The sequence below is a fragment of the Mustela lutreola genome, chromosome 2 (assembly GCF_030435805.1).
Source record: "Mustela lutreola isolate mMusLut2 chromosome 2, mMusLut2.pri, whole genome shotgun sequence".
Lineage (NCBI taxonomy): Eukaryota > Metazoa > Chordata > Mammalia > Carnivora > Mustelidae > Mustela > Mustela lutreola.
Window position 1 is genome coordinate 165,404,999 of NC_081291.1, and position 26,836 is coordinate 165,431,834.

The 26,836-nt window shown below is 35.4% G+C and overlaps 1 protein-coding gene across 2 annotated transcripts in view; it reads left to right on the forward strand.

The window, feature by feature from the left end:
- Nucleotides 1-26,836, forward strand: part of LOC131825132 (cell surface glycoprotein CD200 receptor 1-like) — a 63,507-nt gene that overhangs the window by 13,427 nt on the left and 23,244 nt on the right. Inside the window, exon 1 of one of the 2 annotated variants that reach the window (XM_059164122.1) lies at nt 20,430-20,509. The exons of the other annotated variant lie outside the window; for it this stretch is intronic. Coding sequence (XP_059020105.1) covers nt 20,446-20,509 — 64 coding nt within the window. The 5' untranslated portion in view covers nt 20,430-20,445. Of the gene's footprint in view, nt 1-20,429; nt 20,510-26,836 lie in introns of those variants that run through there. 2 annotated transcript variants of the gene reach the window in all.

Genomic DNA, 26,836 nt, shown 5'->3' on the forward strand with positions numbered 1-26,836 from the left:
TGCAGTACCCCCCAAGATGACCCTGTTTCGAGGCAGCAATGGAACCATCGTGTGCAGGGCAGCTGCAGGGAAGCCATCTGCACAGATCTTCTGGACCCCAGAGGGAGATTGTCACACTGAGGAAGAGCCGCTGGGCAATGGTACAGTGACCGTCCAGAGTACATGCCACTGGGAGGGCCGCCAGGTGTCTAATGTGTTCTGCTCTGTCTCCCATGTGACTGGCAACAAGAGTCTGTCCTTAGAGCTGGAAACAGGTTAGTAATTCCAGTGTTTGCTTGTATGTTCATTCTTTCAGGGAAGTTATAGAAGAATGAAAAAGGAGAGTGTGGAGAATTTCACTCTAGTATAGTCTCCCCACACTCTTCCTTTTGTCCTTCTCTTCCATCATTAAGAGTTATAACCAGAAGAATGACACAGAAATTTGTTTTCAAGAAGCCAGATTTTAGAATGAAATTTATTATTTAATAAAGTAAAATGAAAAATAATTTAATAATTTCGCATCCGCTGTATACAAGCAGTAAGTTGGCTTGGGTAGTGTAGTTTTAAATTAATACTTATGGATTTAGGAGAAGAATAAATTGTATTTTAAAAAAAATCTTTGTGCTTTTAGAAGAAGAATCAAGTCACTCATAAGTTTTCTTTACATATTTTTAGTTTGGTGAGATTTCTCCTCTAGGTTTTTCCTAGAATTTCTTGGCTATATTATAATAACCTCTATGATTGATTTAAATTTTACTCTTTAGTTTCCTTAAAAATATATGTACTTATTGTTAATTGTCACTAAGCTCAGTGACAAAATTAGAAAACTCCTATTAATCTTAATTTCCACATGGTCAAATTTATTGGGTAATCCATCAGTTCTATTTCTTTTTTTCTTGTAGACTTCCCTTCTTGAATTTTACATACTCTTGTTTATGGTCTCGGTAGTCACTAGACTGCACAACTATGGTCCTGGGCACTCTCTTTCCCACAGTGCTCTGCTTGATTCCATGTCTGTTTATTCTGAGTTCCTTCTGCCTTCCAGACACTTGCTAGTTTTAATCTCTTTGTTTTATGCATGTAGCATTCCGTTACTCTCTGGTAATCCTTGGCTATCCATTAATTTCAAAGTGAACATTCAAAAATGAACTTATTGGAAGCTATGTCATCTGTGGGTGGTTCTGTCAGCTAGTTAGCTTCAGTAGGCTAAAAGGAAGTAAATGAAAAAAAAGTTTTTAAAATATGGATTCTTTAGTTATCTGAAATTCTTTTCTCTGAGATTGTCCAGTTTCTGCAGAAAATAACTCTCCAGTCTATTGTCTTAGAGGAATAGACCTATTAGTGTTATGAGAGCAGGAAATAAGAGGGGAACATGTTTGTGTGTTTGTGTGTGTGTGTGTGTGTGTGTGAGAGAGAGAGAGAGAGAGAGAGAGAGAGAGACTGTTCAGAATTCAGACTTTTCTTTAATGTCTCTCTTCAGTCTGGTACTTCCTCTCCATCTTCCATTATATTTGGATCCTTGACTCTGGAATCTCTCCAGTTCACCTTTTCTGGGCAAACTTCCTGTTTCTTGAAGTTTAGGAAGGTGTGGTGACGTGGTGACCTGGCTGCTCAGGGTGGGAGTGGACTTGGCTGCCTATCTTTTCTTAATATAGACCTTCAAAGGAGTTTCCAACTTTTAACTCACACTTTACCCCTCACTTATCCCATTTAATATATTTAGACCTTCTTGATCTAGAGTCTTTTTGGTGTTCTGTGAACACTAAGATTCTTACTTATTCTACCCCAAATTATTTGCCTTCATCTGTTCATTTTTCACCTAAACACAAGTTGAAAATTTTTATCTGCTCATCTCATCCATATTCAACGTCTTTGCAAGTTTTATGGAAAAAATTTTTCTATTGGTAATTTAGGGAAATTTAAGAAGGGAGAAGAGAAAAAACCCATATATTTAAACCACCATTTTCTAATATCCATTATTAAAGTGATTTTTTAAAAAAAGATTTTGGGAGTATTAACTGAGGAGAGTAATGCTTATGTATGCAATCTGACCACCTGGTATTAGAATATGTTGTCATGTTTATGGATGCTTAGACTTGAAGGGACTGTCTCACTCATTCTCAGCCAGTGCTGGGGTCTCCTCCTGCCTCCTTGCAGGGCAGGTCCTTAGCCTGTGTGGCTATACTTCCAATGAAAGAGAATGTATTAATTTGCAAGATAAGGTTTCAAAACAATACTGTTGATTATAAGTGTAAAAAAATTTTTTTCAAATAAAAGAGAGAAATGCCATGTTTAAAAAACAAACTTTTGGGGTGCCTGAGTGGCTCGTGGCTTAAAGCCTCTGCCTTCGGCTCAGGTCATGATCCCAGCATCCTGGGCTTTCTGCTCTGCAGGGAGCCTGCTACCTCCTCTCTGCCTGCCTCTCTGCCTACTTGTGATCTCTGTCTGTCAAATAAATAAATAAAATCTTAAAAAAAAAAACCAAACTGTTGAAAGGATGTGGAGGGAGAGGACATCAGTCAACTAAGCCTCCACTTACCTCTGTCTGCTGCCCTTAGCCCCATTCAGGGTACAGCAGGAGCAAGGTCCTAGACCACTGCCTCTTAAAATGGTTGAAAGATCTAAATGTGAGACAAGAATCCATCAAAATCCTACAGGAGAATACAGATAGCCCCCTCTTTGACCTTGGCTACAGCAACTTCTTGCTGGACATGTCTCCAAGGCAAGGGAAACAAAAGAAAAAATGAACTACTGGGACGTAATCAGGATAAAAGGCTTTTGCACAACAAAGGAAACAGTCAACAAAACTGGAAGACAACTGCCAGAATGGCAGATAATATTTGCAAATGACTTACCAGATGAAAGACTAGTATATAAAGTCTATAAAGAGCTTATGAAACTCAACACCCAAAGAAATAAAAAAATTCAGTGAAGAAATGGGCAGAAGACATGAAAAGATGTTTCTCCAAAAAAGACAAAGAAATGGCCAATGGACACACAAAAAAGTACTCAACATCACTCCGCATCAGGGAAATACAGATCAAAACCGCAATGAGATACCACCTTATATCAGTCAGAATGGCTAAAGTTAACAACACAGGAACCAGGAGATCTTGGTGAGGATGCAGAGAAAGGGTGACCCTCTTACACTGTTGATAGGAATGCACACTGCTGCATCCACTCTGGAAAACAGTATGGAGGTTCCTCAAAAAGTTAAAAATAGAGCTACCCTATGACCCCCCAATTGTATTACTAGGTATTTATCTAAAGGATACAAACATAGCAATTCAAATGGGCATCTGCATCCCAAAGTTTATAGCAGCAATGCCCATAATGGCTCAAGCATGGAAAGAATCCAGATGTCCATCGACAGATGAATGGATAAAGAAGATGTGGCATATATATATGGGGGGGGGAATTACTCAGCCATCATAGAGAATGAAATCTTGCCCCTTGCAACAATGTAGATGGAACTAGAGGGCATTATGTTAAGATAAATAAGTCCGTCAGAAAAAGACAAATACCATATATGATTGCAGTTATATGTGGAATTTAAGAAACAAAACAGATGAACATAGAGGAAGGGAAGGAAAAATAAACCAAGATGAAAACAGCAAGAGGCAAACTATAAGAGACTCAATGCTGGGAAAGAAACTGAGGGTTGCTGGAGGGGAGATAGGTGGGGAAAATGGTGTAACTGGGTTATGGGCATTAAAGAGGGTACATTATGGAACGAACACTTGTGTTATAAGCAACTGATAAATCATTAAATTCTATGCTTAGAACTAATAATACAGTAGATGTTAACTAAGTTGAATTTAAACACACAAGTTGCGCCTTTCAAAGCTGGCAATTCCTTTGTTGACATCTCCTTTTATCAGACTGAGCTTGATACTGCCGCCAGAGTTTATAAATGATTGAAAGTTGCTGCCATGCGCTCATGTCAGTTTCAAGGACCTGGAAGAAAGCTGATTTCAGGATTAGGTTGTTTTCCAATTACCTCCTTTACAACTCCCCATTTACTTCTGAATGATGGAGATGAGAAACATCCTGCTATTAACTGAAAAATCTAGTCTGCATGTCTCTCCTATATGAATTCACTATTCATGAATCCTTAAAGCCACAAAAACTTTACTTAGGATGATGTCTTGCTAAACACCCTAGAATTAGAATTAATAAAGCAATTTTATTATAACAGTGATTTGACCTATTAATGAATCAAAATCTTTAAAATAAAATGACAAAAGTGAACTTCATGAACTCTGGGACATCCTTGAACATATATTTTATTTTGCAGTTATATATATATAAAATTTATATGATTTGTATTTATATTATATATTTAAATATTCATTTAATGTTATATGTTAATATATGTTAATGTTAATATAAAATACATTTTAAAAGATATATATTAGAATTTATATATATAATATTTAATTAATTTAATTATATATATAATATATATATATTAGAATTTAGTTTTCAGGGCAGTTTTTGGATCATAGCAAAATTGAGTGGAAAGTGCAGAGTTCCCATATTACCCCTGCCCCAACACACGCACTGTCTCCCCCTCTCTTTACATCCCCCATGCCACACTGGTACATTTATTTGAGAATTGATGAACCTAAGTTAACACAACATTACCACTCACAATTTGTGGTTTACATTATGGTTCACTCTAGGTGTGCATCTATGAGTTTTAACAAATGTGGAAGTGGCATCTATCCATCATAGTTTCACTCGGAGCAGTTGCACCTTTCTATAAATTCTTTATGCTCCACTTACTCATCCCTCCCTCCACCCTAACCTCTAGAAACCCTGATCCTTACTCTGTCTTCATAGTTTTGCCTTTTCTAGAATGTCATATACTTGGAAACATACAGAATGTAGCATTGCTAGATTGGTTTCTTTCACCGAGTGCTATGCATTTAAATTTCCTCCATGTCTTTTCATGGCTTGATAGCTCATTTCTTTTTAGTGCTAAATAATATTTCATTGTCTGGATATACCACAGATTAACCATACCCTTTTGTGTCTATGTTTACAGGTGACCAATTATCACTAAACTTAACTATTTTATATATCACCTCCTCTATTTCGGTTGCCTTGGTCATTGTGGGATCCATTTGGCTTTGGAGAATCGGTTGCTGCAGGTATTCAGTAATGCTTTTTCTTCAGCTTTATTGGGCTAGAAGGGGTAAGGTATATGGAATTGATGGGGTAGAATTAATATGCTAACATCAACTCCCCCATAATCAAGAAGCATGTCCTAAAGGTGTCATATTTGGACTACTCTAAATGACAAGAGGGTTTTACTTGGTTACTTAGACATATAAGCATAGTGAAATAGGACATTTAGGGCAAGATCTTGGTAGAGACATTGTATGCTAATCTGTATTTGAGAAAAGAATTACAATAATTCATTTTATGTACCAAAAATGATGTGCCACATTTATTTCATGTTTTAGGTTTCTGTTGCATAATTCCACTTCCTTTCCCCATATCCAGAATTATCTTGTTTAGGTGTATTAATTGCAGGCAACATTCTATTTCTTGTAGTCCTTTTCCGACTTATAATGATTTCTATATAAAATAAACCACACATCAATAGTATACTTTTTTGTTTCCCCACTTTTCAAAAATGATGTTTATTACATTCACCCCAGCTTATTTTTATTTTTGCAGAAAATGCTAATTAAAAAACAAACCACTTCAGATGTTGAGGAGGTAAGATAACATTAAAAAGTATTTTTGCAAACTTTTAAGACACAAAGTCAAAATATAGCCATGAAATTTATAACTTACATCAATGTTAGTATTTTATAAATATTAGTATTTTAATTAAAAAGCAAAAATTCTAATTTATAATGCTAACACTCAAGTGTACTTGTTTTGTTAATTATATACCATGTACTACTTCTACAAATTCTGAACAATATTGTAATTTCAAGAACTGTATCCTATATAGTACATAATATTTGTCAAATTTGGACTGTAACATTTGGAGAAACTGAATTGGTCTTTTCTCTGGCATGAAACCATCTCCAATCCTTGACTTCCTTTTCTCCATACCATCTTCATTTCCCTCTTGTGCTTCCCTCTCCTGTTCCATTATCTCTTATAACCAGTAACTTACCAAGTCTCTGACCTTCTCCATTGAAATACTTCACATATTACTTCATTTTTCTCCATTCCTACTGTCAAGCAAATGTTATCATCTCACACTGAGACTTAAGTAATCAGTAAATTTTTTGACAAAATAATAGAAAACAGCCTTTTTCTTATATCCATGTAAGCCCAGAGACACAAATATAAGTACTCTTATGAAAACAAAAGCTATGTGTACCTTTGAGAAAAACATAGGTAGTTGATGACTTCTGTTTTTTTTTTTTTTAATTTGATTTGACTTTAAGTTCTTTCTTAGAGTGAAATGCAGTCTTATGTCAGCTATACAGAGAATACTCCACTCAATGATGCTGTGAGCAAGTGAAGAGGTCTCAGGTGTTACAAAGTGAAGTTGAAAGGCTGTGACTTTACAGTTCTTCATAAGTTACTGGAATCTAACAGCAGGACAAATGAATAAAGGTACAGCAGAGCTACCACTTTGATTTTCTTAGATTTCTAGGATGGAAAACCCGTTTTGAAATTAGCTTTTCAAAGATTCTTTTTTTTTTCCCCCAAAGATTCTGAGAAGACAGACACATTTTAAAGGGCTTTAATTCATATTCTTATACAACTGAGAAATTTTAGAATGTTAGCTGCTTTTAGCTAGATATTGAAGAATTGATATTCATACAGAGAAAGCAAATGCTCATGATAAAATACTCAAATTTTTCAGTATAGTAGATAATGAAAACTGAGTTTCCTCACGAAAGAACTCTGCAGAAGGAACCATCAACAGCTTTTATATAATCTTCCAGAAAATTTTAGGGTACATATGTCTATACACCCCAGGTATGTATGTACATTTGTGAGTCTATTTACATATATAGCCATATGCTTGTCAAGACACGAATGGAAACATACCATGATACTGTTCTGTACTTACTAATAATATGATAAGTCTTAGAGATCTATATCAACACAAGCAAAGCAGTTTTATTCATTTTAATGATTACAAAGATTCCATTGTATGGTTATGTAATAATTAGTAAACCATAGACCTATTGATAGACATTTAGATTATTTGTTTTGCTATTATAAACAATAACACATAGAATGTTTCTTGTGGGTAGATCTCTTTGTATTTATTTGAGTGTATTTATAAAAATATTCCTGAGTGGAATTACATGGTCAAAGGGGTGCATTTTTATTTTGACTGATATTTCAAATTGTATCAGTTTTCATTCCCATCAACTGTGTTTGAATGTGCCTTTCCATATACTGTTATTTTTTTTTCTGTAATTTGACACTTCTTTTTTTAACAACAAACTAACTAATGTGATGTAACATTATAATAAGAATTGTACCAATAAAACCAGATGAATTATACCAATAAAAGCAGATTTATGATTTTCTGTCATGTTTATGAGAAAGAGTAGGACTAAGACAGAGGGAACACACTAGGAGTTAGCTTTCTGAACTTGTTATATTGCTATCGAGGTATTGATAGCTACAGCCTAACAGTTTCTCAGATGTGATAAATTGAAATTGTGTGTTTTAACGATGTACATTTTATTGTGAGGTATTTAACAAATAACAGATGTTCATTGACTGTATAAGCAGATGAATGAATATGCATTGTAAAGAACTTGGGTATCCATAAAATAAGTTCTCTGTGTTAAGACAATTGTGAAGGGATGACATGATTTTCTGTCAATTTTTCTGTGGAATACAGTCTTACAAATGTGTATATTAATTGTTTTTAATCTTATGAAAAATATATCTTATTTATGGAAGTTTATGAAAAGAACCAGTCTGCTTCTCCACTAAAGAAAAAACATTAATTTTTTAATCATGGTAGAAATTAAAACAAAATCCATTTATTTTTCCGTTTTGCCATGTGAAACATTTAAGACAGAGGTTTTGTCACTGTTTTCCTCCCTTCAGACATTTTGGTTATACTAGGCTTTATTGTTAAAAAGATTCTTAGTTTCTTTTGGAGGTAAACTAGTCTCATCACATTGAGCGCATAATTATGACCAAACCATTTTGACACCATCTGACTATGCCCCCAAACCAGTCCATTAACCTCCCCTCATATAAATATTATATGAGGGCGCCGCTGGGGGCGGTGGAGCAGGCCGGCGGCGGCGAGGCTGGTGCCCTGGCGCGGGGGCCGCGCGTACTTGAGAAAGAAGGCGGCACGGCCGGGAGCGGGGCCTTGGAGCGCGGCGCGGGCCATGCACGGCTCGAGCGGGCGCAGCTCTGCGGGGCATTTTCTCTCACACCCAGAAAAGTCAAGTCTGGGCCCCGCCTCTCCGCCATGGTCTCTCATATCTGTAAAGCGAGGGCTCGAGGCTGGAGCCCGCCCCTTCGAGCAAGCGATGCGCCAGGCTCAGCACCGCAGGTGCGCGCCGACCGGGCTCCCATCCTGCAGCCTCGGCCTCCAGCAGAGACAGTTCCAGAAAGAAGGTGGCAAGTAGCATCACCTGGGGGCTGCACCGGGCCAGCGCAGCCAGTAGCCCAAGGCAAAGTAGCGGCCCGGGTGCACTACCGAGCAGTGCACTACAATAGACATCAAACCATGTCCTTGACTTTTTATTAATTCTTCATCCATCTCTGGGCGGGACGAGGCTCACAGTTAACTGGGTTCAAAAATATATGAACCATGAGAGACTATGGACTCTGAAAAACAATCTGAGGCGTTTGAAGTGGCGGGGGGGGGGGGGGAGGTTGGGGTACCAGGTGGTGGGTATTATAGAGGGCACGGATTGCATGGAGCACTGGGTGTGGTGAAAAAATAATGAATACTGTTATGCTGAAAATAAATAAAAAATAAATTTAAAAAATATGCTTAAATATCGCTGAAAAACAAAAAAGCAAAATTGTGTTTACACCTAATCTTGATAATATATGTCAAAATACCATGTAATAAAGACTTCAAGATAGTTAAATACTAAATTATGATACACAGTAGACAAATGTATTACAGTCTTCCACTACAGGGGTGCTAAATGTGGTTGAACCTGAGAATTATGTGGGGAAATAAAAAGTTAGATAGATTACCCAAATCCACTTTAGACCTGCCGAATCAGGAGAAATCTAGAAACTAAAACGGGTGTATCAGGCCAGGAAGTGGAGGCTGAGATGGAGTTAGGAGCAATAAAGGTTATTTGGGAGAGAGGGGTTTTCTGTGTGTAAGATTAAAGGGGCAGGAAGTAGGATTGGGAAGGGAGAGGCTTCAGACCATGACACTGATCTGAATGAGACCTGTGAAAGGAAAGGGAAAGAAGCAGGATACAAGAGCCTCAGATCCAGATATAGAACTGCTAACGTCTTAGCCAAACCAATGAGAAACCCTGGAGAAAAAAAGACTGCTTCTAAGAAGAATCTTTCATGAACAGAAGTGCAAAACGTTTAATCAATGGCTGGGAAGTTTGAGCTGAGGTCTCAGCTCAAAAGCTGAAACGGATCCTGAAGGCCTTAGCAACTGGAGGGCATCAGCTGATTGCACTCCTTGCATGTGAATGGTAAGTTCTCTCTTGATGGGAAATCTGAACCCTTTACCTCCATGGCTGCCCAGTCCATCCTTTCACTAGTTAGTATTTGCTGGGTATGTTGTCACCTGTCTCTCTTCAACTTCTATGTGATGCTTAATTTTATTTTTTTATTATTTTTTTTATTGTGTTACGTTAGTCACCATACAACACATCATTAGTTGTTGACATGGTGTATAACATTGTGTATAACACCCAGTGTTCAATGCAATCCACGCCCTCCTTAACACCCATCACCAGTCTCACCCATCTGCCCAATCACCCTTCTTTCTAGGTATACCTTTAACAAAGAAACTCTAGCTTTTTAATAGACAGGGTAAAGGTGATTTTTATTAATTATTTGAGAATTTAAACTTTTAATAAGAATTTAAACCATCCACATTTGTTGTGGTTAATTACATGTATTTGGTCATATTTTTACAATTTTAATTTGTATGTCTTGTTTTCTATGTTTACTCTCCATGTTCTGTGTCACCTATTTCTTTCACACTGCTTTGCTAGAGTGGCTAATATTTTTTCTCTTTTTTTTATTTTACCTCTTGTAGTTCAAAAAAATCCATTGTAGTGGTTATGCTTTATTTTAGAACACCTAAAAACAGCTCGGTTTTGTTATTATTTTCTCAACAAATTTTTTCTGTCCCTTTTCTCTCTTCTGTCTTTTGGGTATTCCAAATTTAAATATGTAACCAGGGTATTCAAAAAATATATATGTAATCAGGCTTCTTGAAATTGGCCCATAGCTGACTGATACTCCTTTCATGTTAATGTAATCTTTTCTCTCCTTTTATCTTTGCAGAATTTCTATTATCAAGGTCAATATTTTTTCTTTTGCAGTGTATAATCTGCTGTTAGTTCTATTCAGTGTATTTTTCACCTCACATATTGTAGTACTCATCTTTAGAAATCTGATTTTGGTCTATTTAATTCCCTCTGTATGTTGAATAAACCTTTGGAATTTATGGAGGATAGTAATATAATGACTTTTAGTGTCCTTGTCCACTTATCTTTCATCTGTGTCAGTTTTGAGTTGGTTTAATTGAATGTCTTTTTTCCTCATTGTGAATTGCATTTTCTTGTTTCTTTGAATACCTTGTAATTAAAAATATTTTTTGTAATAATTCATAATATGAAATTGACCATTTTAGCCATTTTTAAGTGTACAGTTCAGTAGTACATTACTACTGTTAAATGTATAGGATTTAGGTAAGTTTTTTATTATATATCATATATTGGGTTAAGAAATTGTGATAATTTTAATATTTATTGTTGTTATATATTTGAAATAATAACATTTATATATTAACATATAATCATTTTTATTTATCCTGATTTTTCTGTGGTTATGTTTTTCCCTTCCTCTTAGACTTACTGAGCATGAAAAGTTCTATTTTTTATTGTACTGGAAATTTCACACTCTAGTTTTATTCTTTTGAGATTCCCCTTCAATATTTATGCTTGAAATCTAGAGCTAATCAATATTACTTTATTCAAAGTGTTAAAATATCTTAGTACATTTTAACTCATATTACTTCATCTTCCATCTAGAGGTTGAGACTTTATAATTTTTTTTTAGAAACCATTCTCCAAACTAGATATTACTATAATTACTAAGAGTTTATCCCTACATTTACCAATTTTGTTTGTTCCGTATTTCTTTCTGAAACGTAGACATTCCTCTTGACATCAGTTTCCTTTTTCCATTCCTCATTTTTAAATTTTGTTCAAGAGTTTATTTAGTGAGGTTCTATATTTATTGGTAATAAGCTGTCAGTTTTTGTTTGTCTAGAAGAAAGGTCTTTAGTTTCTCCTCATTTGTAAAAAGTATATATTTTCTGGATAACTAAATCTAAAGAGTTATTTTCCTTGAGCAGTTTGAAGATATTCCATGTATTTTGGCCTTCATATTTGTTGTTAAGAATTCTAATGTCAGTACAAGTGTTATTGCCTGGTAAGTAATCTGTCTTTTCTTCCTCATTGCTTTTAAGATCATCTCTTTGTCATCAGTGTTTTGTAATTTTACTGCTGTGTACCTAAATATGCATTTCTTTTTATTATTCTGGCTTATGATTTTCTCTGTATCCCAAATTTGGAAATTCTGGATTTTTAAAAATTAATTCAATACTGGAAAACTCTTAGTTATTATCTCCTTTGACATTAGGTTTCATTACTTTTTTAAAAAGCTTTTATTTATTTATTTGTTAGCGAGAGAGAGAGAGAGAGAGAGAGAGCGCGCAAAAGCTGTGGGAGCAGCAGGCAGAGCAGGCAGAGTAGGCAGAGGGAAAAGCCAGTTCCCCACTGAGCAAGGGGTCCAGTGCGGGACTTAATCCCAGGATTCTAGGTTTCATTACTTTTATCTGTTCTCTTCTTCTGGAAATCTAATGAAGTCTTCTCTATCTTCCATGACTCAACATGTTTCATATTTTCTATATCTTTGTCTAGCTATATAGTAGTATTTGTGATATTTTTCAGGTTTCTCTTAGAGATCACAAATTTTTCCTCACTTGTTTTTTATCTACTATTTGGGCTGTTCTTAGCATTTTAACTTTTAACATTAAATTTTATTTCTAAGTTCTACTAAGTTTCTTTAAATCTCTTTTTTAGTTTGAGTATCATTTTGAATTCTTATAAACATGTTAAAAATAACCATTTTCTAAATATTTTAAGTATATATTCTATAAATCTATTTGAATGTTATAATACTTTTATCTTTTTGTAAGTCTGCTTACTTTATTTTTATTTGTCATGTCCTGCTATGAATATTTGCCTTGATGTTATTTCTGTTGTAATTTTGGATCTTGTTCTCATATTTCACTAATTTATATCTGGAATCTTGAGACAGTGATATTTTCCAAAGAGGATTTTCTGCTCTTGGGATCGCTAGTAAGATGAGGATAGTGCATTTTAATTTCTGAGATTAAAGTTGCTTTGACATAAGCAATATAAATTCAACCCCTAGACCCATGTGAGGGCAGTGTGGTAACACACTCATGGTGGAAAACTTTCCATTGTTCTTATAAAAATAAGAAATAAAGGTATGGCAAGTAATTTCCTCTTTTTTCTTTTCAAATAATAAGTTATTTAAACTTTATTCTGGCCTTTATTCAGAGGAGGGGAATCTCAGTTTCTACTTTCTGCTTTGCCTGGGTCCAGTATTCTTCTGTTTCTTAAATGGGTCTTAAAATCCCAGTGTCTATGTTCCTAATATCAGTTTTGATGGTTTGGGTTAAATCAATCTTTATACTCCATGTTTGCTGATTTTCACTTTTGATTCCAGAAATTCTCCTTAATTACTTGTGAGCTTAGTTAAGCATTAAAAATTTATATATACTTAAGCTCTTATTTTTGGTGTTTTGAACTGTAGATTTTTTTTCAGGGTATATGATGAACTGTATTTCCAGAAAGAGAAGTCCTAAACAGAACTGAAATCAGATTCTACATTAGATCAAACTTTTCAACAATCAGTTGTTACTAATATGAAGATATGTAAAAGTATAAAACACACTGATAATGGTAAGTATATATTCAAATTCGGACTACCCTAACACTGTAATGCTGGAGTGTGTAAACACTCCAGAACCACTAATGGGTAAAAGAAGAAATAAAAAGGAAAATCAAAAAATATCTGGAAGGAAGTGAGAATGGAAACACAATACACCAAAACTCACACGTTGCCACAAAATAAGTTCCAAGAGGGATGAAAGAATCAATAACCATCATATTTACTGGTGAAAAAATGGAAGCTTTCTTTCTAAGATCATGAGTAAGACAAGAATGTCCACTTTTGCTACTCCTATTCAACATCATGCCAGAAATTTTAGCCAGAGCAATTGCACAAGGAAAAAAGGTGAAAAGTATCCAAATTGCAGAGGAAGACCTAGGACCAGCTCTTCACATATGACATGACTTACATATAGAAAATCCGAAGCATACTACCAATTCCCATCCCCCAATACATTTAGAGCTAATAAACAAATTCAACAAAGTTCCAGGATACGAAGTCAAAATCAACATGCAGAAACATGTATTTCTATACATTAGCAATGAATAACCTGGAAAGGAAATTAAGAAAATTGTTCCACTTACAATAGCATCAGAAAGAATAAGATATTGAAGAGAAAATGTAACTAAGGAGTTGCAAGACTTATACATTGAAAACTGTAAGACATAGCTAAAAGAAAGTAAAATATATTTAAACAGATGGACATATATTCCTATATTCATAGATTAGAAGCAATATTGATAAAACAGCAATACTTCTCAAAGAGATCTATATATTCAATGCAATTACTATCAAAATCAGAAATGATCTTATTTGGCAGAAACAGAAAATCATCTAATTCATATGGAATGTCAAGAGACCCCAAATAATAGAAACAATATTGAAATATAAGAATAAGTGTGGAGAATTGACATTCCCAATTTTAAAACTTCTACAAAGCTATAATAAAACAGTTTGGTACTGACCAAAGCCTAGACATGCAGACCAGTGGAAAATGAACTTGAGGAGTCCACAAATAAAACCACACTTTTATGGCTCATTAATTTTCAGCAAAGATGCCAAGACCATTCACAGGGAGGTAAGAATGGTCCTTTCAACAAATGAACAAACTAGATAATCACCTACAAAAGAATGAAGTTGGGTTTTTATCTGACACTCTATTAAGAAGCTAACCCCAAGTATGTTAAAGTCCAAACATGATTGCTAAAATGATCAAATTCATAGAAGGAAAGGTTTTCATTACTTTAAGATTTGGTAATCATTTTTAAGTGTGGCATCAAAGGGACAAACATCCAAGGAAAACATAGAGAAATCAGAGTTCAACAATATTAAGAGGTTTTATGTACAAAATTTTGTGTATCAGAGTACACTACACTATCAGGAGTGGAAAACAACCCATAGAATGTGAAAATATAATTGCAAATGATCTGACAAGATTCAAATATCCAGAATACATAAAATTTTTTTACTACTGGAAGGCAAACAATCAAATTTAAAAAAATGGATGAAAGACTTGAATAGGCATTTTGCCAAAAAAGAAGAACAAATAGCCAATAAATACATGATAAGATGGTCAATGTTATTTGTTATTAGGAAAATGCAAATTGAAACTGCAATGAGATAACACTTCACACTAACTAGGGTGGTTAATAATAATGAAAATAACAAGTATGGGAAAGGATGTAGAGGAATTGGAACTCTCATGTATTGCTAATAGAAATATACAGTGGTGTAGCCATGATGAACAATAATTTGGCAAGTACATAAATAAGTTAAATGTAGAATTACACATAGTTCAGCAATTCGACTTATAGGTACATAGCCAAGAGAATTGAAAACTGATGTTCAAACAAAAACTTGTACCTAATGTTCATAGCAGCACTATTTATAACAGTCAACGTAGTACTCAATCTAAAAGCTCATCAGTTGTTGGATGTTTACAGAAAGGTGGTAGATCCATATATGAACTATTACTGAGCCACAAAAAGAAAAGAAGTACTGATACATGCCACAACATGGATAAACCTTTAAAACACTATCATACATGAATGAAGCCAAACACAAAATGCTACATATTAGGATTCCATTTATCTGAAATATCTATAATAGGCAAATCCATAGAGACAGAAAGAAGATTAGTGATTGCCAGGTGGTATGGGATTAGTACTGATGACTACAGTTTCCTTTAGGGTGACAAAAATTTTCTGGAACTTGGTAGTGGTGATGGCTTCTTTACATTGTGAATGGACTAAAGGCTACTGAATTGTACAGTTTAAAATGGATAAACTGGTAAAATTTAAATTATGCATATTTGCTACAAAAAGGCATTTTATTTTCTTGTAACAACTGAAGGGAAATTGTTTAGGCAATCTTACAAATACAAGAATGGAATCTTTTTAAAAGTTTCCACTTTTATCCATGTTGATGAAAAAGTTGGATATTCATCCTTTCTGATGGCTGAGTAATATTCCATTGTATATATGGACCACATCTTTAACCATTTGTCTGTTGAAGGGAATCTCAGCTCTTTCCATAGTTTGGTTATTGTGGAAATTGCTGCTATGAACATTATGCTAAGTGAAATCAGTCAAACAGAGAAAGTTGATTATTATATGGTTTCACTTATTTATGGAACATAAGGAATAGCATGAAGGATGTTAGGAGCACAAAGGGAAAAATGAAGCAGACGAATGAAAGAGGGAGATGAACCATGAAGGACTATGGACTCTGGAAAACAAGGTTTTAGAAGGGAGAGGGGTAGAGGGATGGATTAGTCTGGTATGGGTATTAAGAAGGGCACATATTGCATAGAACACTGGGTGTTATACATAAACAATGAATCATGGAACACTACATCAAAAACTAATGATGTACTGTATAGTGACTAACATAACATTAAAAAAAAGAATCCCCCCAAATAAAAATAAATAAATAAAAATTTTCACTTTAAATTTTTTTGAGATGATTATAGATTCACAAATAGTTGTGAGAAATAATCTATAGATCTTATGTGCTTTTAATCCAGTTTTCTACAACAATAACATTTTGCAAAAGTATAGGTTTTATATCTAGGTATTTATAACAATACAACTAGGATATTGACATTGATTAAAATACAAAACAGTTCTCTCACGTAATCTTCAAATAGGAACAGTTTTCCTTTTTTCTTTCTCATTTGTATTCCCTTTATTTAGTTTTCTTGCCTTGTTGCACTGTTCACAACTTATTCAACACTGTTGAATAAGAGTTGTGAGACTAGGCATCCTTCCCTCATTCACTCTTTTAGGTGGAAAACATTCAGTCTTCCATAATTATTTATAGTGTGAGCTGTAGGTTTTTATAGATGCTCTTTATCAAAATGGAAAACTTTCCCAAATTGCTATTTTTTAGAGTTTTTATCACAAATTTGTGTTATGCCAATAGATATGTTGATGTCCTATCCCCAATGTGACTGTATTAGGAAGTGGGGTCTTTAATGAAGTCATAAGGATGGGGCCATCTGTACCCCAATGTTTATAGCAGCAATGGCCACGGTCACCAAACTGTGGAAAGAACCAAGATGCCCTTCAATGGACGAATGAATAAGGAAGATGTGGTGCATATACACTATGGAGTATTATGCCTCCATCAGAAAGGACGAATACCCAACTTTTGTAGCAACATGGATGGGACTGGAAGAGATTATGCTGAGTGAAATAAGTCAAGCAGAGAGAGTCAATTATCATATGGTTTCACTTATTTGTGGAGCATAACAAATAGCATGAAGGACATGGGGAGATAGAGAGGAGAAGGGAGTTGGGGGAAATTGGAAGGGGAGGTGAACTATGAGAGACTATGGACTCTGAAAAACAATATGAGGGTTTTGAAGGGGCGGGGGGTGAGAGGTCGGGGTACCAGGTGGTGGGTATTATAGAGGGCACGGATTGCATGGAGCACTGGGTGTGCTGCAAAAATAATGAATACTGTTATGCTGAAAATTAATAAATTAAAAAAATTTTTAAAAAAAGGATGGGGCCCTAACCTAATGTACCTGTTATTCTTTATTTTTAAAAATATTTTATTTGTTTGAGAGAGAGAGAGAGAGTAAGAGAGAGAGCGTGAGTGGGGGGAAGGGACAGAGAGAGAGAGGGATAAGCAGGGATAAGCAGAATCCCTGCTGAGCAGGGAGCCTGATGTGGGGTTCTATCCCAGGATCCTGGGATCATAACCTGAACTAAAGACAGTTGCTTAACTGTTTCTGTAACTGTTGTTCTTAAAGGAATAAACTGTTATTCTTAAAGGAAGAACAAAAGAGGCGAGAGGTATCTCTCACACATACACAGAAGAAAGCCATCTGAAAACATGATGAGAGAAGGCAGATTTCTTTCAGCCAGGAAGAGATGCCCCAATCAGATCCTTGCTGATTCTTTGATCTTGGACATCTATCCTCCAGAGTACTGAGAAATTCCTCTGAAGTCATTAAGGTTGTGATATTTTGCCTAGCAGCCCTACCGGACAAAGACAATTTGTTGTTGAATATTGTCAAATTCTTCTAAATGCTCTTTAGTTACCTGTACTAAAACCAAACCAAACCTAACAAAAATCCAAACAAAACAAAACCAAAACCAAAATAAAAACCAAAACTAAAAGAGAATGGGCTTTTCTTTCTTCCTCCCCCTCTTCCTCTTTTTTCTTCTGAATTTTTTTTTCTATGTTTCCTACCAAAATCATGTATCAACTCGTTTAAGTTCTACTGCAAAACTTGTGTAAATAATTTCAGGAGAATTCAAAATTTGTGTATGTTTTAATGGCTGTGTTATAAACTGTATATCTACCATTTAAAATTGTATGTTGAAAAATAGTTCAAAATAATTTTTTGGCAATATTTTCTAGTTCTGAGAAAAGATTAAACGTATTTGTTTCTTTAAGAAATAATTTTATCAGAAAACTTTAGAGCATTGTATTGACCATAAAAACAATTAATGCTCTAGAATGATGGTGTCCAATATGTTAGTTGGCAGCCACAAATGCTGTTGACCACTTGAATTGTGGCTATTCTGAGCTGAGATGTAAGATGTGGCAAATTATCTTGGGAGATGGTGAGTATGTGTGTAACTGGCTCTCTGCAATGGTAGGAATGAAAATGGCACTATTAGCTGGAAGTGTATTAGTTTTCTAGGGTTGCCTTAACAAAGTACCACAAACTTAAGTGGCTGAAGCAACAAAAAATTCTGTGTCACAGTTCTGAGGGCTAGAAGTCCAAGATCATGGCTTTAGCAGGGTTGGTTCTTTCTAAGAAGTATTTGATACAGTGTTGTTTTTTTTTTTTTTACAGTGTTTTTTTAAATGCTATTTTTATTTGGTTTGAGGCCCTAGTTAGAGGTCTGTCAGTTCTTCTTCTTGAACACTTGATTAAGTCCACCTCTCAACCACTTCCTTATTAGAGCTGCCATTCTGGGACACCATGCACCTGCCCTGATTGCCAGGACCAACACCAGACAACTAGGGACTACCCTTGTGCCCTGATCCCATGAAATTATTCAAACTGACCAATTCATGAGAACTCAGGGAATCTAGTGAACTCTGCTCTACTGCCATACATAAGCGTCTCCCTACAGTTCTCACTGTTACTCTGAGCCCAGTTTATTTTCTGTATGGCCCTGTATGGCAGCCTTATTTCATTTGGAATTGTCACAGAGTCTGCCTTTCATTTATTGTGTCATTTGTTGAGTTCCGCCATCAACAAACAAACAAACAAAACAACAAAAGAACAAAACTCTCAATCTTATAAAACATTTGGCACTGTGAACAAGAAAGCATCACTAAGACTCCTTACTCTTGCATAGCTTCTTGGGGCTCTGTTTTGGGCTTACTAATTTACTCCAAATCACCAGAAGAAGAGCATGGGAAGGAACTGTTTCCTGTTGGTAAGTGGGAGTTTTAACCTTGCAACTTACTGCTGTGTCTGCTGGTGGTTTCCATGTCTCTCCTTACTCAGATATTCTTGGTTTTGGAAGGTTAATAAAAAACAAACAACAGTCCTCAATGGTTAAATTCCACAGGCTAGTTACTAGCCCAGGTGGCAGTCACCTTGGAGCAGCGGGAGTGATAGGCCACCTGTGCCACGTTTTCCAGGGTCCACCCTTAAGCTGTGTTTTCAGTCTACTGTAGACTGAATATTTGTGTCCCCCTTATCCAAATTTACATATTGAAACCAGTTTTTCTAAAAGGCAGTATTTGGAGTTGTAGTCTTTTGGAGCTGATTAGATCATAACTACAGAACCTTCACAAGAGGGATGAATGCCCTTATAAAAGAAATCCTAGAGAGTTAGCTCTTCCCTTCTACCATGTGAGGACACAATGTAAATCTGTTTCTTGCTTTTCTCTTACCTTCTGGTGGTTTTCTGGAAATCTTTGGAGTTCACTGGGTTGCAGAGGATCTGCCTTGATCTCTCTATCTTTATATGGCATTTTTCCTGTGCATGCATCTGTGTCCAATTTCCCTCTTTTTATAATGATACGAGTCATTGGATTAGGGTTCACCTGACTCTAGAGTGGCCTTACGATGACTAATTACATCTGCAATGACCCTGTTCAAAATAAGATCACATTCTGGGGTACTGAGCGTTAGAATTTCAACACATGAATTCTGAGAGGACAAAAGTCAACTCATAACAGGAAGTAGTTATCAAAGCCACACATTACTCCTATCATGTGATCCTCTGGTTTTATTCCTGGTATACATGCAAGAAACAAATGCATAAATAGATTAAAAGATATGTACAAAACAGGAATGTTCATGGAAGATTTATTCGTGTTAGTCTTAAAATAGAAAATCCAAGTACACAGCAAAATGGCTGAAAAAATTATGGCATGATCAGATTAGAAAACCACTACACAGTATTTTACAAAAATGAACTATGTAAATTTCATTTATATGGAATTTAAAAACTGGAAAAATGGTGATAGATATCAGAGTAATATTTCTCTCTGAAGAAGGGTTATTGACAGAGAAATAGCATGAAGGAAATATCTTAAATAGTGGAAACGGTCTTACCTTGGTTTTTGGAAACCATTATCTGAATTCATTCATATATAAAAATTCATCAATCTGTACACTAAATATTTTTGCATTTTACCATATGTAATTTATGCATCCTAAAATGCTGCTTTCTAAGTAAATTGCTCTATAATTTATTGTGTTACTTCAGTACTGTGGGAGAACCAATGATCTTAAGTATTGGCTTTTTTGCTTCATTGCTTCATTGCTCAACAAAACTCAGTGACATTTCCTGTTCTTGGCTACTTGGTGGCTAACCACTCCAAATGCATACTCTGGGGAGGATTTCAACTTTGAGAGTAGTGATCTCTATTAATATCATCATATCTGGTAAGTATGATGCTGTAGCATTTTCAGCAAAATGTAAAGCTGTATTTCAATATTGACAAGGAGGCTCTTTAGCCACTCATAAAATGTTTTCTAATTTGTCCTAGTAGCAGTGATAAATATGTGTATTATCCAGCAAACCTTCATATTTACCTTATGCCATTCGTGCATGGACTAGTTGTCTAGCTGAGTCCAGGGTAATACTAGGGGCCCTGGAATGGAGTGAAACTGAACTTGTGTGACTAGACAAAATGCAGTGTTTCCTTCTGTTTCTAGGTTTGTATTTTTATTGTCTCCCTGAATTCTTATTTTTTTGCCTTATATTTATTAATGTGTATTTTTTCTCCTTTGATATTTCTAATGTTTCTAGCACACAGGCTAAGAAGGAAACCCTATGTTTCCATTTGGGGTTGTTAAATTTTAAAATAGAAGCAAAAATGAATGGGTAAAATTTGTTTCATAAAATGAGGATCAGAGAATATAAGAATATATAAATGATAAATAATTACTTGAAGTCAAGGATTTCATGTCTACACCAGAATATATTAGATAAAGGGAATCTTATCCCACAGCATGAGCAGATAGAAGAAATGACTAGAGTGACTAAAATTAGAGCAGTCTTAGAAGTGGAAACAAACTTGAATACATTCTGTGTTCCTTGCAATTATTGCAAAAAAAGTTCCAAAACATTCTGAAAAACACTGGTTTTCACATTTCCATATTATGTCTAGTTAAGGGAGAAGAGACCAGCTCTTAGGAGAAAGACAAGTGGGAATCTAAGGTGAGGAAAAGGTAAAAGAAATTGGAAGGGAGGGGGGAACACTTGGGAAGAACTCAAAACACAGGGAATAACAGAACTGACTCATGACAAGTGCTAGAGAAGTATTGAGACATGGCAGGAAAGAGATGGCAACAAAAGGGTGTAATTGAAGAGTGTAATTAAAACCAGTTAATGTAATTGACTCCATTCCCTGTTTGAAGGAGAATAAACATAAGGTTGCACAATGTATGTGATAAAATTAAACATCCATTTATTATAAAAAGATTTTTTTTTAAATTTTAAGACCCCCCACCTTTTAAAGGCAGTTTTATGTTGACAGCAACCTTGAGAGGAAAGCAAAAGATTTCCCAAATCCCTCCTGACCCCACCTGTGCATAGCCTATATCTCATTATCAACATCCCTACCAGACTTTTACATTTGTTATAAGTGGTGAACCTGCACTGACATATAATTATCACCCAAAGGCCATAGTTTACACAGGGTTCATTCTTGGTGGTACATTCTATAAGTTTGAACAAAAGTATAATAACACATATCCACAACTATAGTATTATATAGCATAGTTCCACTGCACCCAAATTCCTCTGTGTTCTGTGTATGCATCCTCGCTTGCCACTAAACCATGAAAACCACTAATCTTTTTAGTGTCTCCACAGTTTCTGCCTTTTGCATAATATCAGTTAGAATTTCACAGTATGTAGCCTTCCAAAGGTTTTTTTTTTTTTTTTTTTCACTTTGTAATATGTATTTCAGTTTCCTCTTAGTCTTTTCATGGCTTGATAGCTCATTGACTTTAGCTCTGAATAATATTCCAGTATCTGGATTTACCTCCATTTATCTGGCCACTTACCTACTGAAGGGCATCTTAGTTGCTTCCAAGGGTTGACAATGTTGCCATTGCATTGAATCAACATGAATAAAGTTGTTACAAACATCTGGGTGCAGGTTTTCATGAAGACATACATCTTCAATCCCACTGGATAAATACCAAGCAATGCTGTTGATTGATCATATTGTAAGAGGATGTTTAGTATATTAAGAAACTGCCAACCTATCTTCCAAAGTTGCTGTAGCATTTTTCAATTCACTGGTAATCATTGAGTCCATGCTGCTTCACAACATTGCCAATATTTGGTTTTATTAGTGACCCACTAATAGATTTTGGACATTTCTTGTATTATTGATGTCACTCATTTCAATTGTATATAAATATACTTTATCTAATTAAACATATATAAATGTATTTCTATGTTGTATATATTTATACTTAGGTTAAATATTTATATAATATATAAATATATCTGACATATTTATATAGTACATATATAATATAGAGAGAGCATAGAAGTATATACCTAAAGAATATGTCATTGTTTTATTATTTTGAATAAACTGTTATCTGCTAGATCAATTAAGAAGAAAATAAAATCTATTATTTTTCCTATACTTATTTATTCTCCAGTATTCTTTCTTCCTTCATATACATCCGAGTTTCTTGTTACATTATTTCCTTATTCCTAAAAAACTCTTAACATTTCTTGCAAGGCAAGTCCACTGGAATCAACTGACCACAATTTTTGTTTGCTTGAGAAAGTCTTTTATTTCTCCTTCACTTTTAAAGGGTAAGTTCATAAGATATAGAATTCTAGGTTGCAGTTTTTTCCCTCTTAACATTTAAAACTGGATGTTATAAGCAACTAATTAATCATTGACCAACTACATCCCCACCAGACTTTTACATAATGATGTACTATAATGGTGATTAGAAACAAATTGAGGGTTTTAGAGGGAAGGGATGATGGGTTATCCCCGTGATGGGTATTAAGGAGGGCACATATTGTATGGAGCACTGAGTGTTATATGAAAACAATGAATCATGGGACATTACATCAAAAACTAATGATGTACTGTATGGGGACTAACTTAACATAAAAAAAAAAAAAAAAGAACTGGGGCTCCTGGATGACTCAGTGGATTAAGCCACTGCCTTTGGCTCAGGTCATGGTCTCAGGGTCCTGGGATGAAACCCCACATTGGGCTTTCTGCTCAGCAGGGAGCCTGCTTCCCCCTCTGTCTCTGCCTATCTCCCTACCTACTTCTCATCCCTGTCAAATAAATAAAATCTTTTAAAAAATTTAAAAAAGAAAAAATAAATAAATAAAGCACTAATGATGTACTCTATGTTGATTAATAGACCTTAATAAAAAAATAAAATTTAAAAAAATGTTACTTCTTTCTCTTTTTCTTGCCTGGCTTCCTAGGAGAAGTTGGATATAATTCTCACCTTTGTTCCTCTATAAGATGTTTTGTTTTTCTAGCTTTGTTCAGAATTTGTACTTTATCTTTGATTTTCTGTAGTTTGAATATAATATGTCAGGCTCTGTTTGTTTTGTTTTGTTTTATTTTATGTTTCTGGACTTTTGTTGTTGTTGTTTGACATTTTGCCTGCTTGGTGTCTCCAAGTTTCCTAGAACTTTGGTTTGGTATCTGATAGTAACTTGGGGAAATTCTCAATTATTGTTTCAAAGATTTCTTCTGTTTTTTTTTTTTTTTCTTTCTTCTCCTTCTAATTTTTCCATTACATGTGTTTTGCATGTTTTCTTTTTTTTTTCTTTTTAAATTAACATATAATGTATTATTTCAGGGGTACAAGTCTGTGATTCTTCAGCCTTACACAATTCACAGCACTCCCCATAGCACATATCCTCCCCATTGCCCATGACCCTTCCCCCATCTTACCCCACCCTCTCCACTCCAGCAATGCTCAGTTGGTTTTCTGAGATGAAGAGTCTCTTAAGGTTTGTCACCCTCTCTGATTTTGTCCTGTTTCTTCCCTCCCTACACTTATGACCCTCTGTCTTTTTACTCAAATTTCTCATATTAGTGAGATCATATGATAATTGTCTTTCTCTGATTGACTTATTTTGCTTAGCATAATACCCTCTAGTTCCATCCACATCATTGCAAATGACAAGATTTCATTTCTTTTTGATGGCTGCATTATATCTATATCTATATCTATATCTATATCTATATCTATATCTATCTAATCTATATCTATATCTATATATCTCTATCTATCTATCTATCTATCTCACACAGGCCTTTATCCATCATCTGTTGATGGACATCTAGGCTCTTCCCATGGTTTGGCTGTTGTGAACATTGCTGCTATAAACATTGGGGTGTACATGCCCCTTTGGATCACTACATTTGTATCTTAGGGTAAATACCCAGTAGTGCAATTGCTGGGTCATAGGGTAATTATATTTTCAACTTTTTGAGGAACCTCCATACTGTTTTCCATAGTGAAAACCAATCCGCTTTACCACCAACAGTGTAGGAGGGTACCCCTTTCTCCGCATTCTTGCCAATACCTGTTGTTCCCTGATTTGTCAATTTTAACCATTCTGACTGGTGCAAGGTAGTATCTCACTGTGGTTTTGATTTGTATTTCCCTGGTGCCGAGTGCTGCCAAGCACTTTTTCATGTGTCTCTTGGCCATTTGGATGTCTTCTTTGCAGAAATGTCTGTTCGTGTCCTCTGCCCATTTCTTTTTTTTTTCTTTTTTTTTTTTAAATTTTTTATTTTTTATAAACATGTATTTTTATCCCAAGGGGTACAGGTCTGTGAATCAGCACTCACCAAAGCACATACCCTCCCCAATGTCCATAACCCCACCCCCCTTCTCCCAATCCCCCTGCCCCCAGCAACCCTCAGTTTGTTTTGTAAGATTAAGAGTCACTTATGGTTTGTCTCCCTCCCAATCCCATCTTGTTTCACTGATTCTTCTCCTACCCACTTCAGCCCCCATGTTGCATCACCACTTCCTCATATCAGGGAGATCATATGATAGTTGTCTTTCTCTGCTTGACTTATTTCGCTAAGCATGATACGCTCTAGTTCCATCCATGTTGTCGCAAATGGCAAGATTTCATTTCTTTTGATGGCTGCATAGTATTCCATTGTGTATATATACCACATCTTCTTGATCCATTCATCTGTTGATGGACATCTAGGTTCTTTCCATAGTTTGGCTATTGTGGACATTGCTGCTATAAACATTCGGGTGCACGTGCCCCTTTGGATCACTATGTTTGTATCTTTAGGGTAAATACCCAGTAGTGCAATTGCTGGGTCATAGGGCAGTTCTATTTTCAACATTTTGAGGAACCTCCATGCTATTTTCCAGAGTGGCTGCACCAGCTTGCATTCCCACCAACAGTGTAGGAGGGTTCCCCTTTCTCCGCATCCTCGCCAGCATCTATCATTTCCTGACTTGTTGATTTTAGCCATTCTGACTGGTGTGAGGTGATATCTCATTGTGGTTTTGATTTGTATTTCCCTGATGCCGAGTGATATGGAGCACTTTTTCATGTGTCTGTTGGCCATCTGGATGTCTTCTTTGCAGAAATGACTGTTCATGTCCTCTGCCCATTTCTTGATTGGATTATTTGTTCTTTGGGTGTTGAGTTTGCTAAGTTCTTCATAGATTTTGGACACTAGTCCTTTATCTGATATGTCGTTTGCAAATATCTTCTCCCATTCTGTCAGTTGTCTTTTGATTTTGTTAACTGTTTCCTTTGCTGTGCAAAAGCTTTTGATCTTGATGAAATCCCAATAGTTCATTTTTGCCCTTGCTTCTCTTGCCTTTGGCGATGTTCCTAGGAAGATGTTGCTGAGGCTGAGGTCGAAGAGGTTGCTGCCTGTGTTCTCCTCAAGGATTTTGATGGATTCCTTTCTCACATTGAAGTCCTTCATCCATTTTGAGTCTATTTTTGTGTGTGGTGTAAGGAAATGGTCCAAATTCATTTATCTGCATGTGACTGTCCAATTTTCCCAACACCATTTATTGAAGAGGCTTTTTTCCATTGGACATTCTTTCCTGCTTTATCGAAGATTAGTTGACCATAGAGTTGAGGGTCTATTTCTGGGCTCTGTATTCTGTTCCATTGATCTATGTGTCTGTTTTTGTGCCAGTACCATGCTGTCTTGATGATGACAGCTTTGTAATAGAGCTTGAAGTCCGGAATTGTGATGCCACCAACGTTGGCTTTCTTTTTCAATATTTCTTTGGCTATTCGAGGTCTTTTCTGGTTCCATATGAATTTTAGAATTATTTGTTCCCTTTCTTTGAAAAAGATGGATGGTACTTTGATAGCTATTGCATTAAATGTGTAGATTGCTTTAGGGAGCATAGACATTTTCACAATATTTATTCTTCCAATCCAGGAGCATGGAACATTTTTCCATTTCTTTGTGTCTTCCTCAATTTCTTTCATGAGTACTTTATAGTTTTCTGAGTATAGATTCTGTGCCTCTTTGGTTAGGTTTATTCCTAGGTATCTTATGGTTTGGGGTGCAATTGTAAATGGGATGGACTCCTTAATTTCTCTTTCTTCTGTCTTGTTGTTGGTGTAGAGAAATGCAACTGATTTCTGTGCATTGATTTTATATCCTGACAGTTTACTGAATTTCTGTACAAGTTCTAGCAGTTTTGGAGTGGAGTCTTTTGGGTTTTCCACATATAGTATCATATCATCTGCAA